The sequence below is a fragment of the Nothoprocta perdicaria genome, unplaced genomic scaffold (assembly GCF_003342845.1).
Source record: "Nothoprocta perdicaria isolate Ctin4 unplaced genomic scaffold, notPer1 scaffold_0, whole genome shotgun sequence".
Taxonomy (NCBI): domain Eukaryota; kingdom Metazoa; phylum Chordata; class Aves; order Tinamiformes; family Tinamidae; genus Nothoprocta; species Nothoprocta perdicaria.
In genome coordinates this window covers 678,736-700,229 of record NW_020454092.1, presented here as the reverse complement: position 1 = coordinate 700,229, position 21,494 = coordinate 678,736, and the positions used below count along the sequence as shown (strand labels likewise).

The 21,494-nt window shown below is 41.3% G+C and overlaps 1 protein-coding gene across 2 annotated transcripts in view; it reads left to right on the top strand.

Annotated features, from left to right (window-relative positions):
- Positions 1-21,494, top strand: part of ITGA6 (integrin subunit alpha 6) — a 41,839-nt gene that overhangs the window by 478 nt on the left and 19,867 nt on the right. For both annotated transcript variants that reach the window (XM_026043533.1, XM_026043460.1), the window contains exons 2-4: positions 19,306-19,433; positions 19,862-19,941; positions 21,014-21,269. In XM_026043533.1, coding sequence (XP_025899318.1) covers positions 19,306-19,433; positions 19,862-19,941; positions 21,014-21,269 — 464 coding nt within the window. The remainder of the gene's footprint in view (positions 1-19,305; positions 19,434-19,861; positions 19,942-21,013; positions 21,270-21,494) is intronic.

Genomic DNA, 21,494 nt, shown 5'->3' with positions numbered 1-21,494 from the left:
AAAAAAAAAAAAAAAAAAAAAGAAAAAAAGTGAAATTGTCCTCCAGGGATCACTTCGGTGGCGTGAGCACGAACCATTGTGCAGGTTTTATGTAATGCGAGCGCTGGAGCTCGACACCGAACCTGCCTGGGAATGAAATGGGGGATGATATGAGGAGGACTGGAAAATAAAAATAAATCAATTAACAGTACGTGGGAGAACGTCAGGAAGATCCAAAGGCAAAACTGAGCTCGTGAGGAGAGCAGAGGAGCCCTCGCATGTTCCCGGCTGTGTCTGAGCAGGCCGCCGGACCCCACCCTGCGCAGTAGCGCTGATGGAGCGCGGCTCCTACTGGGAACGGCCCTGATATGAGCCGCTCTCCGCCAGTATTCTGATTTAATTCCAGGGAAAGTGAATTACTGGGACAGTAATCCCAACATGGAAGAAGAAAATGGGAAAGAAATCATGTCCTTAGTGGTTAACTAATAAGCTTAGGTAAAAATGTAATTGCATAGAAATCATAATGCATAGAAGCATGTAATCACAGGTAACCAAATTCCATCTCCATTGCAGCACACAGAAATTCCCCAGGARATTGTGATGGACAAAGTACACATTAGGGTCAAGGATTCCTTTTGAGAAGTCTCTTGCCCTAACTCTTAGCAGGATTAAGTATTTGTTGGTTTTCATTTCGTTAAGAAAACAACAGTTGAGCTTGTTAGTATCCCATGGTATTGTCAAATAGCGGAAAATGAGCATGTCCGAATTTGCAGAAATAGAAGGCTCATTACTCAGAAGTCAGTAGATGACTGGACGCAGTACTTGAGCAAGCCTGTAGTGTCTGGCTAAAATGCTTCACTGATTACTAGCATGGAAGTTCCAGATGGTRCAGTATATAGTAGTATATAGTAAGTGCCTTGTCAGTACCCATAGGCAATTCAGGGACAGAGCAGAGCCCCTTCCTCTGTCTGCTCCCATGACTTTGTGAATCCAGGCTTTCATGGGGAAAAAAARGGGTCTTTAACAGAGGCAAGACTAGATTCGGGAAACCATGTTTTATGCTGATATGAACCTCCGAATATTAGATATCTTGACTTTTTTTAGGGACCTGTTGTGTGTGCTGTATCATAAAGAAAGTTTGTCTAGTGATTTGAGTGCTGCTCTGGGTCTTGGAAAACCTGTGTTCAGTTCTTTAATGCAGCATGAGTGTTACCATCATTGGGAGTCTGTTAGCGTCTTTTTGATGTCTGTAAGGGTAGTAGTGTGTGCCTGTAAGAGAACAAGACATTAAACACGCTGAACTGCTTTATATGACATCTTCCTAGTGGAAACTGTGATCGTTTTTCACAGGGACAGGGCTGTGGTCAGCTCCGTTCATGTAAATTATGGCATATAAAACAGGAGTTTTAATGGAGAAACTTGAATTGAGGGCTCCAGTCTTGGACTGTACATTTGTAAACCACCAGATAAAAAATAGCGACACTAARCAAATCCTGAGCAACTTGTTGGGCATGTTTGATAGATAACAGTTTAGATTTCGAAATGAATTGACTGTTTATAGGTAGAGCAAACTGTGTCTGCTATCTAGATGTGTAGTGATGGTGGGAATGGAGGTCTACTGAGAAAGAAGTATCTCTTAATTCCTGCGTGCTGCCTGTTAGCGGTAATGTTGTGCTCTAGCTCTGTTTCGGGAGCAGCTTTATGCCCAGCTACCCCTTCAGTCATGTAGAGTGGCACAGTAGCAACAGTAGTAGTACTTATTTCACTGCTTCTTCTCAATGCTAACCTCGAAGCTTGGTCATGGCTGTTTGAGTGTGAACACTGTTAAGCAGTTGCTAAAATACACAAAACTCATTTCATTGTTGAAACTTAATTAWAAGTGAACATTGTTGAAACTTAATTATAAGTGACATATCAGTTTTCATCTTGTGGGCCTGTCCTTCCAAACCAACCTTCTCCTGCTTCACCACCCCTCAGAAAAAAAGAAAAAAAAAACCCTTATAAAATCAGATTTGAGTTGCTGCTGACATGTGCAAGGTCTCTGGATACTTGTGCAAACAAGCTAATGTGAAAAAAATGAAGTATGTAAATTCTGTTCAAGGGCTGCTGCAGTCTGGCTCTGAACAAGGGGTTGGTAAAGCATGTTAAATGATCCTTAATTTCTCTCTCCCTCTCTCTCTCTTTTTTTTCCCCCCCCACTGAATGATTCAGTGTTAAGCATTATGAAAATTCTTTGTAAAATGAGGGTGGAGGAAGTCTAGGAAGTGTGACAAATAGAGACACAGCGGAAATAGCCTTTGATTAAACAGAGTATTTACTTTTGATCACCTTTCTTAGTCACTGGCTCCTTTGCGAATGCATATTAGCTTTAAATGGTAATCTTTTTATTTGTTAGCATCACTTACTGATGCTGTGTTTGCTGATGAGGAATTAGTTCAAGCAGTATGGGTAAATGACTGTTTAGGAGCTGCTTTAAATTTAGTTTAAGTGGTACCAAGTTTAAAGTTACAAAGTGATAATGATTTTATATATATATATATATGTGTGTGTGTGTGTGTCTGAGAGAGAAGCTGAAAAGTTACTCAGTAGAACAGGAAAAAAAATATCATTTTGCAGTGATGGAAAGTGGGCTACTAAATACATGTGGGTGTGGAAGACAGCAGAAAGGGCTAATGAAGCTCCAAGAGAGCTGGGCTTGCTGCCATGTGTTAAGATTGTTGTGGTTTTAGTCTGTCAGTGCAATGAAAAGAAGGTAGTTCTGTTTCTAAGAAATGATGGCAATTCACTCAGTCTGAAAAGTAGAAGATTTGTAGCTTTGAGGGGCCTGAGGGTCTGGAACTGTGTAACTGTAGGAGTAAAGTTGAAAATTAAGTAGTTGTGATGGAGAATGTGAGTGTATGTAGTGTATATTAATGGAGACTGTATTCACTAGATACATGCATGAGTGCACACTGTGTAAGATGTGAAACAGGTCCTTTACAGTCCTTTTTGATTATAACTCARCAATGATTTAAGCAAATTTCATGAATTAGAACAAGCCCTGAGAACGCTTACATATGTCTATAATGTTATTTGCATGTGATTCTGATATTACTTTGAATAAAAGTGAAGAGCTGAATTGATTTTTTTTTTTCTTGTTCAAGGCAAAAAGGTTGTAGCAGTAGCAGTCAACAGTCAAGATGGTCTCATCAGAAGAAAARCTGTATTAAATGCTGTGGATAGGCACAAGCCTGCTTTGACCATTAGCAACTATGAAACCTTAACAGTTGTACGATTTTTCTGAAATTCATTCTTACTTGTGGCAGGTTTTGCTGATATTGCATTTCCCTACCGCTAGCCACTATATCACTAAATGACAAAGCAGCCTGTGGTCGCATGATGGCTAGCACTGTTGTTCGGCATCCTCCGTGGCATTTAGCCAGGGCTGCTGTGTTGATGGAGGGCTTGAGCTTATGGACTTTCTGCTCCTGTAATAAAAAGGCTGGATTGTGCTTCTCTGCAGTGCAGAACTGCAGTTGCTGYGTTCAAAAGTAGTATAGTTCAGACTTTAGTAACACTACATACTTGCTTCCTTAGGAAATAAATGCCCTAATAATGCTGGACTTTAGTGCTTCTAACAATAATAAAAGAAAAATACTGTTRATTTTTCTTCCCCCTCCCCCCTTTCCATAGTGTCCTGTTACTCTCAATAATTTTCTTGAGTGTCTCTCTCTTGTCTATGCAAACTGTTCCTGCATGACAGTCTTGGATGCTTCGTTTCCTCATTTATGATAGCAAGGCAGATTGCTGTCYGTGCCCCAGATAGATGGAAGTTCTGTGGCAAAGGCCAGAGTTAAAGGAAGCTGGGAAAGAGGAGGGAGAAGTAGTCAAGGAATGAACTTGCTAGGACAGCAACAGGAGTCTTGATTTTGGAGGTGGTAAAGGGAAGATGTAAAAAAAAAATAATCCATTATATTAATATGTTTGGAAGAAGAAGAATTAAATATCTTGGTGGTTAGCGTTAGGTAAGGGAGAGTAAGTGCTATGGATGCTCAACTGCAGCGAGAGGTTAAGGGACTTTTCTGTTAGTGTTTGTTGTTCTGTACCCCCCGTGTATTAAAACAGAGCTGACTTGTTGCCTGTTGCAGAGACACAACTAATGGGCAAAAGTCTTAAGTGGCAGAGAAGGTTGGCAGAGAGAAGCTGTGCATTTTGTGAACTGTCTAGTCCTCTAGTGTGACAGACCATGTTTACAAAAGCTTGAAAACTCCACCAGATAGTTTTCACTGTSTGACCTGTAATCCTGTTAGTGGAAAAGTTCAGGATCTTTTGTTTTTATTTATTCCTGAAATGATCAAGGAAAGATTGCAGTCAGTCCTGCCTAGTACTAATAAGAGAAGGAGGATGAAGTATTGCACTGATACACACTAGAAAGTTGCTGTAGTTGATTCCCTTGCATCAGTGTGAAAAAGCAGACCTTTGTGTAAATGGACTTGCTTGTGTTTTGACTTAAAACAGATTTATTTTAATTTGGTCTAAAATCAATAGTAGTTTGTTTTTCTTAATAACCAAAATAGAATTAATATAGCCTTCTGCATTAATATAATTGAATTGATGGAATTGATGGATTTGTAAAATTAAAGTTTAGTTCACTAACTGATACAGTCTCGCGCAGCTGAAACCTGAAGCTGAGTGAATTCAAGGCAAGGGGGCTGGCATACTGTCAAAACTGAAGAGCAAGAGAACATGACAAGGTATTCCTGCTAACTTGTGTACACTATCAACTATTTGAATTAACCATTCCATGGGATTTTTACCTGTCATTTTTGAAAAGGTAACCTTGTAATCAATAATGAAGTGCAGACAGTAAAGCTGGTTATGAGGGCTTGGCTGCTGCAGTTCTGCAGGTCTGGCCTTTGCATGGCAGGCCCAGCTTTTGCACGTGGAGCACTGATGCACAGCGCAGGTGAGGGATGCCTGGCCCTGCCTCCCTGTCTGTAGAATTCACTCTAACCAGGAGAGTTCTTGTGATATTTGTATAGGGAAGTTCTTTTCCTGAACAGCAGAAGTGAGATTGATACAAGTTGTGCCTGCATGAATGTTTTGCCAGTGTAGGTATGTCATTTAACCAGGATTTTTTTCTGTTCCCTCCCAACTTGTGTTCCAGATTGACAAGTGGTTTTGTGAGCACAGCTGGATTACAGATTGGGTCTGTTCTGGGAATCTTATGCTCATGTAGCGCTGCAGATACTTGCAAGCATCAGTGAGGTCACAGGTCACACAGGGAAAATGTGCTTCTCAGAACAGTTTAGCTCAGGTGGCTTCAAAAAAGCTGTGCCAGGAAAGATGTGTTACACTACATCCCTTTCTGTTTAGCTGTGCGAATTGGCCAGCACTGTACAGCAGAAATTCATAGYGTAGAACTAATTTTCAAATGAAACGCATGGCAAATCTGTTATCCAGGTACTCAGTCTCCTTGAGACGCTTGGTTTTTTAGGGGATTTTACACTTTTTAGATAACTCTCTTTAGGGTCACTTGCAGGTGTTTAAGGTTCTTGAGCAAACTTGCATGACTTCTATTACATTGCTGTTATCGAGAATGAACAAAGGAGTAATTAGTTGCAGTGTCAGTAGAGCTTTCCATGAGGAAGGATTCAAGGGTCCTTTTGTCTGCAGTGCTGATAAACAGCCTTGTGTTCAGATGTGGAATTCAAAAGCAAACCAAGCTATCAGCTTCAACTAAAGCTTGTAAAACTGTTATGCTCTTACTGAAAGGTGCGTGTAGCTGATAGAAGAGCTTTTTTCATGGCTTTCTATCTTTATATTTGATGAGCCTGACTGATGAGTATGTTTCTAATGTAACAGATAACCGTATCTTTGGTGCTTTTGCTAGAGTATAAACTTTTCATAGTAGCAGTAATGACAGGTTTAGGAGAATAACAGCTTAAGATTTCTTATTTTTCAATATCTCTTAATATTAAATGTTCTTATTTTTAAATATCATGAATTTAAATTTGAGTAGAAATCTGTAGAGGCACAAACTCATTTCTCTTAAGGCCGTATGTTTGGAAAGAAGTGACGTTCTGTAAGCTACTGCTCTGCATGTAGAACATAGACCTGTCATATCCTTACACGACTTGGCTCAATTAACCAAAATTACTTTTAAGTTTTGTTCCATACTGTGCTCATTTCTTTCTAAAAAGATTGAATTTCTACCAGCTAGTTTGTAGTAAATAATTATAGAGTATACAGTATACATTAACCCTAATGAACACAGCATATACTAGCTCAACAACTGCTATAGCCCAAATATTAGACACATCTTGGAAACAAAAGAGGAATATGATTGAAATGTAAATCTTTGATGCTCTGTGGGCTGCTGACTAGAACAAAATAGCACAGTATGAGCTATTTTGGACGGATCTTGGTCTCAACATCAAGAAAGGCAGTATTTTTTATTAAGCTAAATGAAAGCTAAGAAGCTATAAGTTAAAGACAAAGGCAAAGAGTTCTTGACAAGTTATTGTGTTCTTGAGCATGAGTAGCAAGCCCTAAAGAGCCCGGTGTGAAATTGTGTCCCAGACCTGGGCAGAGCAGTATTGGAGGAAGGGTTAAATAATTAGAAAAGCGAGCAGCTATTCTCTTTGCTTTCAAAGTGACTGGTGTAGGCAAACACAGGCAGACAAAGTAACCATGACTGTGTGTGCATGTCTGACTGCTAAAGCCTTCAACGAAAGTCTCCCTGAAGGATTCTGCTATGAAAAGGTCTTAATGTTGTTTACTTCAAATAAGGATGAGGGGCTTGTCTTCTGCCCCTCTTATCTGATACAGATCAGTTTTAGGACTGTAACTGTGAGCTAGATGGGCTAAAATGTATTTGAAGAGCAAAACCCTTTATCACCTAAACCTTGAGGGGGAATGGGCTGGAGAAGTGTGTCTCCTTCCCTGTGTTCAGCTGAAGGCTGATGTGAGCTGTGGGCTGCAGGCRGCGGTTGCTGCAGCCTCACTGCGCACTGCTGCGCAGCGCTGAATTGAGCTGTGTTGCTCTGGCTTCCTGAAGAGTTCGACTGGCAAGCAACTGCATGGGGAGCTAATTGTGGTCCCATCTTGCTGACTGACGGGCACAAGAACATTCATGGTGCTATTTAGACTTAAAACGTGACCCCATCAGCCACAGAAGTGTAGAAAGTAAGGGAAACAGAATATTGATCAGCCTGCTGGGGTGTGAGGAGACTGCCATGCAAGTATCTAAAGTACGCAGTGTGTGCAGCACAGGGCCCACCTTTCTGTGTGCTGGCCTGTTTCAGAGCAACAGGATTTMGGATGGACTTGCCAAGAGTCCTTCTGCAGCAGGAGCATTGAAAGGAGCACTGTATAGCCAAGTAATCTGCAAGCTGGAATATTAAAATCTTGCCATGGTTTCTCTTTCCATTTTACAATTTTTTTCTGAGGTCTTGCAGGCAGTGAAGAGTTTTCAAGCAGGTGTTCACAAAGAGCTGGGATGTAGCAGTAGGTTTGGATACAGGCTATGTCACAATTACTCTGAGAAGGTAAGATTAAAATTTTGTATCAGTTCTGTAATTACAGGTCTTACTATTTTCTTTCTGGTCCGATGGTTAACCTCTAATGAATATGGCTGTCGCTCTTGTGCAACTACTTTGATTTGTGAATAAGACTCCTTAAACCGGCATATACTTTAAATCAGGTTAAGGAATAAACGAAGTATTGATCTGTCTTTATCCACACATGGGGTTGTAGAGGTATTGCATTATGTTTAGTGTTAAAAATAGCATTAATGTGTGTACAGAATTCTAATTCATCCTTTTGTCATAGGGAAGCAGAAAAATATCTTGTACCTTGCCTGAAGATCAGTAATAGCCTGTGCTCTAACTGCTGCAGAAACCCTGAACTATTGTCCAGTCTTTACCTGAACTATTTGATGGATCGGGTCTATAGCTGTATAAGACCTATGTATATCTTTGTAGTTTGACTACAAAATGTTTTTCATTTAATTAAACAATTTCATTATATAAGCTTCTTTATGTAAGTCTCTTTACTAGTGCAAAGAGGCACCATGGAGCCATCTAAGAGGCTTGCAATTTTCAGCACATAGAAAATATATGCCTTAATAATGGTGCTAATGTTAATTTGTATGTAACRAGATAAACGTATGCGGAAGCACTATAGGTAGATTGACTTCCCATGAATTTTTTTTTTTTTTTTGAAGGATAGCAAACAGAAGAATGTTTTTGTGAATCTAATTTCTTGCTGTCTGGATTCTGTACAAAAAAAAAGAAAAAAAATCTCAGATTAGTGTATTGAGTTGTGGATATGATAGAGATGTAAATTGTTCACCAGCCAGCATGTGCTGGTCTTGCTTTCTCTGTTAAATTCTACCCAAAACCCTTTCCACATGTGCCAGAGCAACTGTTGCTTTTSCAAGGAACATAATAGGGTAAATTTTTCATGGAAGATATGTAATCCATTTCAGAAGAATTGCTGTTTAAAACCAGCTGCTGTTTCTTATGTTTTAGAACCAAGCTGGAACTGGGTGAAGCATTCAAATTGTAACTGTGAAAATACAATGTGAAGATATTTAGCAGAATGCACAGAGATTAGGCTGTGAGGCTAATGGCCACTTAAAAATAAGCAAGCAAAAATCCCTATTATTGAATGAGCAGATGGTGCTGTGTGATGTTAACTAGCAAATTTACACCTCTCAGTGTTTTTTAGCAGGAGTAGGGTACAGTAAGGCCTGGAAACATTTGAAGAAAGAATTATATATGAAAAAAAATCTGGAAAACGTTGAATAATAAAGAATTGAAGTTCTGTGTTTTAAAGAGCAAGCCAGATGTATTCCACTATTAGATACCTGGGATTAGATTATGTATGGCTTGAAAATCACAGTAAAAAGCCAAAAATGCACATTCTCAAATCATGTTTCTCAGAGCATTTGCTAATGAGGACTGACTGTCTTTGGCACTGTTGGAGTATCAACCTTTTTTTTCTCATTTCCTGTTACAGAACTGCATCTAAAAATATATAATTTCCTAAGATTGATTTCCTTTGAGCTGTCATTATACTGTGGGTGAGGATGTTATGACTGTGTTTGGAAGAGAGGATCCCCAGGATCAAAAATGGATGGGAAGTAGGTTCGTGGGATGCTCTTTGTCTGGTTTCAGTCTACAGCATAAAATTTTGCCTGTGTCCCTCCATGGTAAAAAGGTGCAGGCCCTACAATGGATTTCACTGTTCATGCATGAGCTTCTAGGTTACCTTTAGCTCTATTCTTCTTTGTATTTTTCTCCAGCTCCCAGGGAAATTCACGGATCTTTGAGATGTCCCTACAAAGACTGGCAAATAAGATCTATCAGCAATTTGTTAATTAAATCTGCTGAAACATGCTGATAGTATCTGCACAAATGAGAGAATTTCTGATAAGAGACTTAAGATCTTCTTTCTATTGAAGATGAAAGAGTCTTCTTTTTTTTTTTCCTCCTCAGTGGAATTGAGCATATATAGCTTTTCCCTGCTTAAGATAGCAGTGGTAATCAGCAGTGGTAATCACACCCTTCCAAAGTAGGTTTCTAAGGTATGTATTTAAAAAACAAAGCAGCRCAAGATTGAAAATGTGGTCGGAACGACTGATGACTGTAACGCCTGTGGTTGTTTGCTCAGCGCAGGCACAGGTCAAAGATCGGCGGGAAATGTGTTTGTCTGGAAGCCGCTCTGGAGCCGCAGCCACCTGCCGCTGCCAGCCAGCCCAGGAGTGTCAGCTGGGCCTCAGTTTCCTGGGATCTTCTTTTTTTGCAGCTTTTTTTTTTTTTCTCCATGATTTTGTAAAGAGCTTTGTATAAGTTGCGACTTCGCATTCTTTTGCTGGCACTGCTGAAGCAGTATGGTGGTTAAATCTGCTGGCTGTGTCTGGGCCTTTGCTTCGTCCAGCGAAGTGTATGAAAATTGCTCATGGCTCATATCTAATCACCCGTGTTTGTTTAGTATGAAATGAGAGATAAGTGAAAATGACATAATTTTCTTGGCTAGAGGTACCAGAAATAATCTGGTGTATTTTTCATATGTAACCAACTGTTGTAGCTGCTATTAAGAATACAACGTAATTGTGTAAACTCTGGAAGTTTTCATCCATTCAACTAACGTTTCTGCTGGAGAAATGATGGTAATCATGTAATCTGGCCCCAGAATGTTGCCCAAGAGTTAGGTTTCTTCTCCTCAGCTGTGCTGCATTTCAGCATTCAGTGAAAGAATACTTTGTTGTTGTCTGCTGAGTCTTAGGAATAGGTGAATTGCTGTTTGCACAACTTGCAACCTACAAGAAAATACAGTATTAAAAAAAAATCTAAAAGCAAATCATTATTTCCAGGTTATACTCAAATGAGAATGTGGAGGGTAGGGGAAGAWGGAAAAAATGCATGTGCAAGGGGAAGCATGTAAAAATTAAGTATGTCCGCAAGTGGAGGCGAAGCAGAATGTAGCTGAGGAGAATGCAGTGGGTTTCCTGGCACAGTCTCAAATCTAAATAATTATGCACACAGAAGCAGCTTGTTTTCAGACCTTGAAAGCCTGCTGAAATTCTCAGTTTGTACATTTCTGCTGACAGTAAAATACAATGTTGCTTCTTCACTCTATCCATGGAGGAATTTGTTATGAATTTAAGGTTTAATTCTGTTTATCTATTTGAGCTGTTTCTGGATACCTGCATGGAGCTAAGGAGACTCATTAAGTGGCTAGACTGAATGGGCACTTTCTTAGTGTATGACTGGCTCCCACTTCAAAAATCTTACTGGAGTGACACACTTCAGMGTGACGTGTTTTCAGCTAATTTGGTAAATATGTGTCAGTAAATGTATCCAGTAACACATCTGTTTTTCTGCCTAAGTTTGAAGAAAAGTCTCATTCAAACTTTTGATCTTGTTTTATACATTTCGTCTAAGGCTGTGATGGAGGCTGTGCTTTAGTTCMTAAGTGACTTTCAGCTGTCTAAATGTTTGTTAGCCCACAGCTTCTGTACTTACTTGTTTTGTCAGCTCGTGAATCTGCAGTAGTTGTGTGGTACTAGTTGTATTGTGAATGAATAGCAGTTGGGAGCACAGCTTCATTTGGCTTTGGGAATGGTTTGCTCTTCAAATAATGGTAGGCTGTGTAGCAGCTGTAATGTGATAATTGTCCATGATTTTRGTGTGAAATGTCCATGCCTCTTACTGCCTCATCCTTCATACCTTTTAGTGATTTAATTATGGTCTTAAATAAAGCTGATGTAGTTCATTCACAGAGACAGAAATAGGGGAGTGAAATTTGAACCCAAATGTTTGTTCTGCAGTTCTGTTCAAACTCCTACAATTTTTTTAATGGCTTTTGTCATACTACTGAACAGTATGTGCCTGTTACGGTTGTTACCTTGCTAACAAATAGTGCCTTCAGATAACTGCTGGAAGCTCTACTGTTTCAAATTGCCTTTTGGAAGAAGAGTAACCAAGTGTTTTCATATTCTGATTACTTCCATGCTTGTTTTCTAAAATGCAGCTAGTGAATTAGGAGACACTGCTCTGATTTTTCACAGAGCTCAGAGGGAGGTGGACAGTGCTGTGGGGAACACAGAGACCAGGCGTGCAGGAAAGACAAAGTTTGAATCTGAAATCTGAGGTGATATGCGACGTGAACGGTCAGTGGCCCCTTTCCAGCAGATGGTCATTCCCAAGTTCTATTGTGTACCTGCTCGAGCTAGTCGAGTAGTGTGTGAAGCAAGTTCACTGGAGAGCACCTGTGGTGCCCSTGCCGTTCCGCTGGCTGTGCCGTGTTTCATAGGAGCAGGCAGTGGGGCTGRAGCTCGGACTTGGTGGGTGCCCGGAGTGCTGGGGCTCCACGGTAGCTGCTGCCCAGGACCTCAGCCTCAGCACACGCAGCTGCCCGTCGTGCTGTTTGCTGCATAGCTGTCTAACATCAACTCGGACACTGTCTAGTGCTCTTCACGGTCTCAATTCGTGCAGGCTTTGCCATGTGCATGGATGGTTGTTGCTCTTACTTTAAATCTGATGCATAGCATGTAAAGGAGAGATTCAAGAAAGCTGTGGGTATTATTCAAGTCCTTTGCAGCTTGGGAGTGTGAAAAGTGTCATGTACCCTCCTGGTCTGTAACCAGAAAATAATAGAGCCTGAATGGGAAAACTGTATTTTGAAGTAGAATTTTGGAGCCAAATGGACCTTTTTTATAGTTTCCCTGCAGGAGAAAACAAAACAAACAAACAAAAAAGCAACAACAAAACAAGTGTTTTCTACCAGGATAAATGTTTAGGTCCTTGCTCTGACCATTTAATCACCATTATTTGTGTATGAACTAATCACATCCACACAATTTGTGGTCAAGCAAATCACTGATAGTGGATGAAAATCTGATCTGCAAAGCCTATATCRAATATATGCAGACTGAGCTGGTGGCTGTAGGGGAGGAAGTGTTTGTTTTTCCACGTAACTGATGAAGCCAATAATCAGTGGCTGCACTGCAATACCAGGTTGCTTTGCAGACCCAGCTTTGCTTTGTACGAGATTGCTCTGGTCATTCTGTTGCTTTTTGCTTCTTTTCCAGCTCCCACCACAAACTGTTTTCTGAAAGAGGCTGATCTAATAAAACGAAAATTGCAATCCTTTAAATGCCAAGACTCCAAGGAAACAGAGATTAATGGTGTGCTTGGTTGTAACTTTACTTTGCCAGTTCGATATCAGGACAATTATCATTCACTTAAAAGAGCTGTTAATAACAGCATGGGAATAGTATCTGTGTAGCTGATGTCGCACGTGAGTTCCCCACTGCCACAGTTTTTCCTTGCTTTCCCAAGAGAGGGCTGCTTTGGAGAAACCTGGCATGTTGGTTCAGCTCCAGTTCCCATCCCCAGCATAAGTGTGTGGAGGGAGGATCCCTTTGCACTCACTAGCCTGCGGTGCCCTTTTCTGCACCTTGTTCCTAGGTTAAAGCAGAAGCCCTTTGGAGAGCAGAGGTGGTGCCTCTGGTATTCAGACACAGCCTCTGGGCCATTGAGCAACCTCATTGAGTTGTGTTGAGCAATAGTGGGTTAAGAGGTTCCCCCGCCCCTTTCCTAAAGCTTAAAAAACAGTTGAGATAAGAACTGCCTGAGGGAAGTTCTTATGTGGCAGCAGTTTGGCCTGGGAGGGCAGGAGCAKCATCTTCCTGGGCCAAGGCCCAATCCTGTTCCCAGTGCAGTGAGGACTTGGCATCTGTTTATGTGAATAGGAGCGAAACCAAAGTGTGCAGGCTCTTTCCCAGCTCTGTCACCTCCTCGTTCTCCTGACTTTTTGCTATCGTGAAGTACTTTTCTCTTAGGAATTATTAATATATGCCTTCTTTTGCAATGCAGTTGTAAATAGTAACTCCTGAATGTTGGCTTGGCCTGGCAGAAGTTTGATCCTGGGCTCATGAGGGTTACAAGTTGTAACCTCTGAATTGGATGGATTTATAACATAAATGGACAAACTGGTAAAAAAAGAACTGGGAAACCTTCCTTGGAAAGCGATCTGGATGTTCGTGCTGAGATCAGTGATTTCTACCTGGAGATTTTAAGCATCTGGTACAAAATCGGGTGTATGGCTGTTGATTTGGTGCAAATTATCCTAAATAAGAGTTAGCGGTAATTATTCAAGTTCTTCAGTTTGCTCAATAGAATTAAATTCTGTGAGGATTAAGTACTGTGAGTACTTACTGCGAGTACTGTGAAGAAAAGGCTGCAGGTGTTGTGTGTATGTGCCTAGTCAGGAGGGAAGAAGTTTCATACCATTTACCTTCATCGTTTTCCAAATTTACCCCCCTTGTGTACATGGAGTCTCTCTAAAATACAACCAAGTATGAAGTCTACAGTGGGAATGTTGCTAGCTGAGAGCAGGAACCTTAAATTGAACATTTGTGCTCAATGAAGGCTGAAAAATTGGAAATTGCTTATACCACTGACTATTTTATTCCGCTTATTTGTGCAAATGGCTAATGGTTTGTTACCCAGGAAACACTTGCAATGGTTTCTGCTCCAGTCTGTTAAAGCTCAGAGCTGGTGCTATTAAAGTGCTGCTGTTACTTTTAAAAAAAGGCTGGCAAAGATGCAGTGTCTTGTTCAGAGTAGAAGATACCAAGGAAAAGGAAAGAATTTGAGGAATGAAGAAAGGTTTGGAAGATAGCAGAGTATCCGAACTGAATGCGGACTAGGACTTTTTTTTGTTGTTTAAGTTCAAAATTACAAAGGTGACTTAGAGGCAGCTGTCTACTTTCATGGACAAAATTTTTCTTTCCAAAACATCAATGACATTTCTCTTTCCTTTTGACTGGCTTTTTTTTTTTCTTTTTTTCTGAATTAGTGTCTAATCCGGAGATACTGTAATGAATCACTGCCAGGTTTTCTTTGAATTGTATTTTGAAAACTATGTCTTATCCTTTGAAAGTGCGAGGCTATGAGTGAGGGAGCTACTTGCTCAGAGTTTGGACTATTCGTTTTGGAGTTCTTATGATGTCTTTTTCTCATTTTTACTGCAGCTTTCTTTTCTGGAAGCAGTCAGGATAATTCGTCAAACAGCATTTGTAGAGGTTCAGAGAGCCTTAAGCAAAAGCTATTTCCATTTCCCACTGCTACTGTGGTTTTCATTAGTTGAGAAGGATTTTGTAACCATGCAGTAAAACTGTCGCAGCTGCCCACTAGATGTCTCAAGTATTATCACTGAAAGCAGGGAGGATTTTAAATCAGCAATTTTTTGGTTAGTATTTATTATTTGTAAAGCTAGAAAGCTATTTGTAGTGTATTTTTTGTTGCATTTTAAGAGCAGAGTTGGTCTGCTACTGATTCAGTGTTGCAGCTTTTTTCTTCTTGTCTGTGTGATCGCTGTTGCTGCGTACAGGTCAGTACTAGCCAACAAACTGAAGTACGAGGGCCGCCCGACTGTGTCTCAGTAGCCTGTTCCACCTTCTTGCATTTCTTCAAAACATGTGGGTAGCTATAAAGCAGGTCTTCTTCAAGCATATGCTTAGCCAAAGATCTCAGCCACTGTTAGATGAAGTCAGTAAGARTTTGATGCCTCTTTGGAGGCTCGAATAATGGTTGATATAATTCAAGGAGTGAAGCGTTTCTTACCTCAGCCCTTTCCTTTGGGATAACAGCAGGGAACTGGAGCAAGGAGAGCTGTGTTCTGCCCTGGTGGGGGCTCAGTGTTTGCCAGGTCCTGCTCCCATGGGGAATATTGGGGTGAGCAGGGCAGTTGGAAAGGCTGGGACAGCAGGGCCCATCCACCGGCGCCGCAGTTGCATCTCTGTGTCAGTTAAATTGGCATCACACACAGGCCTGCACTTAACCTGTGTCGGTAGGATTATCTGAAATTTGACCATGCATCTGGGGTTGTAATGGAGTAAATCTGTCCCTAGAAGCCGGCAGGTGCTCAGTAATTGTTGGTGGGACTTCAGTCATTATCCTCCAGCTCCAAAAAAATAGTTTGGAGAAAGCAGTAATTAATGTAGTTCTAACCAACAGAGCAGCATGACTGGTATGTTTGGTTTGATATTGGAATTTTAGTTTGAAAGTGGAAAACACATGCTTTAATTATAGGGTATTAATGAAACCAAAGAGCATTGTAGCTTTGTGCCAGGGTGTGAAATAATTCAGATTTTTTAAAAATCAATTGAATAGATGTTTCTTTTGATTTTTAGAAATTGCATTTTTATTGAGGGTAACAGGATAAACTACTAATAGAAGTGCATTTAATATGTCTGCAGTCTGACGGGCTTGGGGGAAATGTAGTCAGTTTGGAGCTTGCATTCAAGCAAAATGAATGGGGAAATCAGATTTTTAAAAATTGTAAAAGCTTAAGGCCCCATCAGCAATGAGTACTCAAGTAGGTTCATGTTTGGTATATTATATGGCTTGGCTTCTGCCATCTGCATGGTAACACAACATGTCCAAGTCAGTAAAATGTCCCTGTGCTGGGGTGGGAGGTTTTCGCCTCCAGCCTTGTGTGCTGGGCAGCAGGGCATGGGCTTGGTGTAGCTGCCATACAGATYGTGGAGCCTGGCTTTGGGCAGGCAGAAAGCTCAGGCCGTAGCCTTCGCACACCTTAAAGATGAAGCCACAATAAAGGAATGAATCATACCAGAATCGGAAGGAAAAAATGAAGAATTTAGACTTTGTCAGTCCTCATTTGCAGGGGAAGATCTTTCACTTTTAGTCTCTGTGTTTTATCTGCTAATATAAGTAGATACCGATATCTGGCTCAGCACTTCCTTCCCGTTATCTACTTCCTTTGCAGAAAGAGATTTTGCTTGCCATTGAAAATGATGAACTGGAATGCATGTAGCTGCAAACAGAATTACCTTGACTGTGTTTATTTTATTTATTTTTCTCATAATGAGCTCCAACTCTATTAAATTTGCCTTAATAAAACTCAGCAGAATAAGTAGCCATGCAGTAATGACCGCAATGTGTCCTTAGCCTGCAAGTCTCTACAGAGCAGGCAGCCCAGCGTTTTTAGGCTGTGCTTAACCTGGTGGACTGGGACAGCTTCAGTCAAGCTGACCTGCTTGCATCATCCTGTGTTGTGCATCCTAGACCTCATGCACACTTTCTCATTGCCACATTTTTGTTTTTAAATAAATAATTTAGTGTCTGTAATAGAGCTCTGATTTTTTTGAAGCATACCTCTGTGGACAGCAGGCAAGTTGACGAGTAACAGTCCCCATCAAGCACATTGTAACTTGCATAGTGTTGTTTCACGTGATTTATTCAGTCAGTGATTAGATGCACGTGACTTTCTTGTTCACATTTCTTTAATAGTGTTAATCCTCGTCTCCTTTTGTAATCTGTCTGGCAGAATTTGGGAGCGAGGATTTAGTCTACTCTGCCATGGCCTTTCTGGCAGATAGATAAGTAAAACAATGTAGATGGGCTCCTCCTGTTTTATTACCTCTTTGGCTAACGCTTGAAAATACATTTCAGTATATACCATTGCCTCTACCTGAATGGATTTAATCCCTTACAAGGGCCCATTCCGAACACGTCCAGCTGCTTCATTGTCCTGCGTGTGCAGCAAGGCTCRGGGCATTGTCCAGCAGCAGTGAACCTAGCAGGACTGCAGAGGTTTTCATGAGCCTCAGGGACTAAAGACAGAGCTTCTGACAAAACTTTTTTGAAGATTGGAGGATTTTATGTAAGTCTCCTTCAAAATAATTCTTTTTTTACCAGCGAAAAAGAATTTAGGAAAAATTGAGATACGGTTTAGGAAATACCTAAGATAAAATATTTCTTCTGAGATCAGRTTGACTCTAACTGAAACTTTTCCTTAGCAGACTTAACCAGTGTGTTTTTCATCTGTTTGTCCTTTACAAGTATCTGTTTGAGATGTCGTTGCTTGTTGTGGGAATTTTAGGTCAAGTGACACCTCTTTTCATTTGCTGCTCTTGGCTAAGCTGCTCATTCCTTGATGCCTCAGCACCCGCTGGCTGAATCATGGCCACGATTATGGACACATCAGCACGGTGTGTCGTAAAAGATAGAATTCAGCTGGGGAGAGGCTGTAATCCAGCTATCCCATAGAAGGGAAGAGCGTCGTTGTTTTCTTGATCTGGCACCATTGCAGGCAGTCGTGTACAGACAGGTGGTGAGCTGGAGTCACTGAATTTCACTGGCACTAGTCTGATCAGAAGTCTTTTGTTTTGACATTCTGTCTTGCAGAACTGAAATATTTCTTCAAGTTCATTTATTTTTTTACAARTTTTGGAAGAAAAAGTAGAAATAATAGAAACCTCTGTGAGTTAGGAAATCAGGACATCTGCTCTTTAAAATATCTGGTTGCAAATATTAAAAAACTCATCTGTCTTTTCCTGGAGGATAACAGAACTGAGGAGAAAACCTATTTATTCCCATACTAGAATTAGCTCAGAAACTTTTTTGGGGGGAGGGAAGGAGGTGAAAGAATCACTCTTCCGAGATCGGTGTTAAGTCCCTGTTGCTAGAATTAGCAAGTCAAGTTATTAATGGCATTTCTAAAAGCAGGCTGTTTGGCTTAGCAGCTCTTGGGATGACTGCTGTGAATGAAACGCCTGGCTACGTAGGGGGAAGAGAAGGTGACGATTTGGAACAGAACACACTGGTTTTTGTGTAGGGATCAGTCAAAAGCAAGTGTTTTGCAAAAGGCTGTAGTTCTCAGCAGGTCAGATTGTGGATTTTTGAAGAATGTATTTATATAAAATCAGTGAAAACTCATTTTCTCTCCCAACACACTTTTGTCTTTCAACAATGTGTTTTTTCATAATAGATAATACTAATTTCCACTCATATGAAATTGACCTCAAGTAATAGTTTGCTTAATAGTGGAAATCCATGTATTAAGCTTACGTGATCAAGCTGGTGTTTGTTAGGTATGAACAAAAGCAAGTTCTGCTCTTGCTAAGTTTGTAAGCGCGTTTCGRGAGGCTGCAGGGGAAGCCCTGGGGAGCAGCTCACAGCAAAGCCCCGTTCCCGAGGCAGTCGCTGCGGCTGAAGCCTTAAAGAGAGCCCGAGTCCTCCCTGGCACCTCCTGGCGCGGCGGGGCCCACAGCTCTGCCCTGCAGCGGTGCCCTTTGCTGGGGCTGGCAGCGTGGAGCGGCCCCGCTGCCCTTGGTGYGTGTCCTGCGGGCGCCTTCCTGCAGCTCCGCCACGCCTTCGTGTTGCCTTGCCCGCTGCACGCCGTGCTGCACGGCCCTGATGCCAGCTAGTGACCTTCCTAGYGGCCTGCGCTTTGCAGGGATGTGACAGCTGGGAAAAGGGACCCAGGYTTCTGTTTTCCTGAAAACCCTTGTTTAGCCAATGACTGTTTCTCTGGGTGATCTTGTAATGCTGAGAGGGGAGAGAAAAACGTGCTTTATTCAGGACTTAAAATATGAATCTGCACATCTGCTGGAGCAGAGGGTTGCTCCTGGCAATGCCTGGAAGGGGGAACAAAGCTGCCTGTGGGAATGGCCCCTCTTTGTGAGTTTGCTGGAGGGCAAACCCTGCAGCTGCGGGATGGGCTCTTTGGGCAGGGGAGCAGAGGGGAAGCAGAGACTGCCCGAAGTCAGCATCAGTTCAGGGATCTGATGTTTGAGGTGTGTGCCCCTCTAGTGCTGCTTTAGTGAAGGCAGTTTTTGGAGGAGAAAGTTCATTTATTTTGCTTATAAAGAGGARTAGCAGCATGATGTGCTATTTATCTTGCTTCAAATGCTTGCCTGTCAAACCTTGAGCAATATGATCAGAATGCCCTCTGATTTTGTTGTTGTTGTCTTCTGTTTTCAATCACTTTTGCAAGTCTTTTAAAATTATTTTCCTTTCCCAACAGATTGCTGGTTGGAGCCCCTCGAGAAAAGGCTTTTCCGTCCCAACAAGCCAACAGAACAGGAGGGCTGTACAGCTGCGACATTGCGTCTGCRAGCTCACGCTGTACACGGGTCGTGTTTGATGAAGACAGTAAGTCTTTTCCACTGGTTTTGTTTTGGGTTCAAACAGGTGTCTAGTTTGCTCATCTGGTGTGGTCCTTCACACACTAAATATATCACACAGTTACTTTTATGAATTCATACAAAACTTTTTTTTTTTTTTTTTTTTCATTGCAACAAATTGTCATTGAATTGCTAAGGTATCAGGAGATGCTGGAAGCTTGGTAGATTTGAATGCTTCTACATTATTTAATAAACTAATGATGTGATACAAAATAACATGCTAGAAATGTTTTATAAAAGGGATCTTGGCAGTCATAAAGTATGTAGACACTGCCACCTACAGACTGCTTTGTGTATGGTGTGAACTGTTTGTGTGTGCTGTTCTCACAGAGACTTAATAAATAAATAAATAAAAGTTAACTGTTGATATTGAAGCTGAATTGTGACATTCTGCAGCTGATCCAAGGATGGAGAGTAAAGAAGATCAATGGATGGGGGTAACTGTCCAGAGTCAGGGGCCGGGAGGAAACGTGGTGGTAAGTCTGTAGGACTAACTTACAACAATATTTTGAACTCACGGTAAATGTTCTGAATGTTCCTTGTTTCTATGCAGCTTTCTAAAAGCTAGCTGCCTTTTTCAGGATGGATTGCAGTTTCTTATAGTCACAGGCTGAGATGTTTCCCTAGCAAAATGGGACACCTGAGATTATRAATTTTAAAATACTTTTCTAAATCTGACTTAGCCTGTCTTTATAATCTTGGTATCAGTCTAGAATGTGCAGTTATTTTCTTAGTATATGCATTTATTTGTTTATTTTTAAGTATGATTTTCTACAAAGACAGTGAAAAATAATAAGGTTTCTAAAAGTGTCAGACTGACAAGAGCCTGTTGTCTGAGAAGATCCCCCTCACTTTGACTTTCACCCCAGACTTTGACTGAATTGGTTCTGTGCAGTAATGTAATCTGACTGTTTCATTGGGAGGAAAAGCACGATACAATAAGACCTTGTACTAAGAACTTGATGCAAGTTGTTATTTCATACCATATGGAGAGAAGCAGCTTTGAGGAGTTACCAGAGAACGTTAGCTGGTAACTAGTTAGTTAGTTATCCATCTCTTAGGTTAAGAGCTCCTGCTGAATTAAGTTTGSCTCTCATGGTGTCGCAGGATGCCAGCTTTATCCTGACAAGGGTGTGCAGTGGAGCTTTCCCTTGTAGTTGTATTCTTGCAGGTTATCCCTTTGAAGCTCCCTGCTTCCAGAGCTGGATGCAGGTTGCTTCAGGGTGTCTCTGGAGTTACTTCAGGATAGCAGAGGCAGTAATGACTTGCTCCAGTCTGTCAAAGCTCACAGGGAGAGTGGAGAAAGGGCAGACAGAAAGAACCCTGACATCCAGAAAATTAATTGCTGTGAAATGTACCCATAGATGCCTAACTATTCCTATATATATCCCATGGGGTATACAAGACTCTGCATTACACCACAGATATGTCCACAGGGAGACGTAGTGTATTGCCAGCACAAAGCATTGTTTCGGGAGACCCGCCGCCGCTCTGCTGGCTTGCGTGCAGCCTCCAGCAAGCCTCCCTGACGTCCCCTCTGCCTTGCAGACCTGCGCCCATCGCTATGAGAAAAGGCAGTACGTAAACACGGTGCAGGAGACCCGGGACATCATCGGGAGGTGCTATGTGCTGAGCCAGGACCTCACCATCAAGGACGACATGGACAACGGGGTGTGGAGTTTCTGTGATGGCCGCCTACGAGGCCACGAGAAGTTTGGCTCCTGCCAGCAGGGCGTTGCTGCTACTTTTACCAAGGACTATCATTATATTGTGTTCGGGGCCCCAGGCACTTACAACTGGAAAGGTAGGACCTGTCTGCCATCCTGCCAACCTGTACACCTGCATATCCTGCATTTGTCTCAAATGTTTTTTAGGGGAATAAAGCTTTTTTAAAAAGTTTTGGGGGAATAAACATAATGGAGACCTAATGAGGAATATTTTACCCTATTTTCACAACATGCTATGCTCTTATATCACAAATATTTAGTTAAATTCTCTTAAATATTTTTGGGGGACTACTTATGAATGG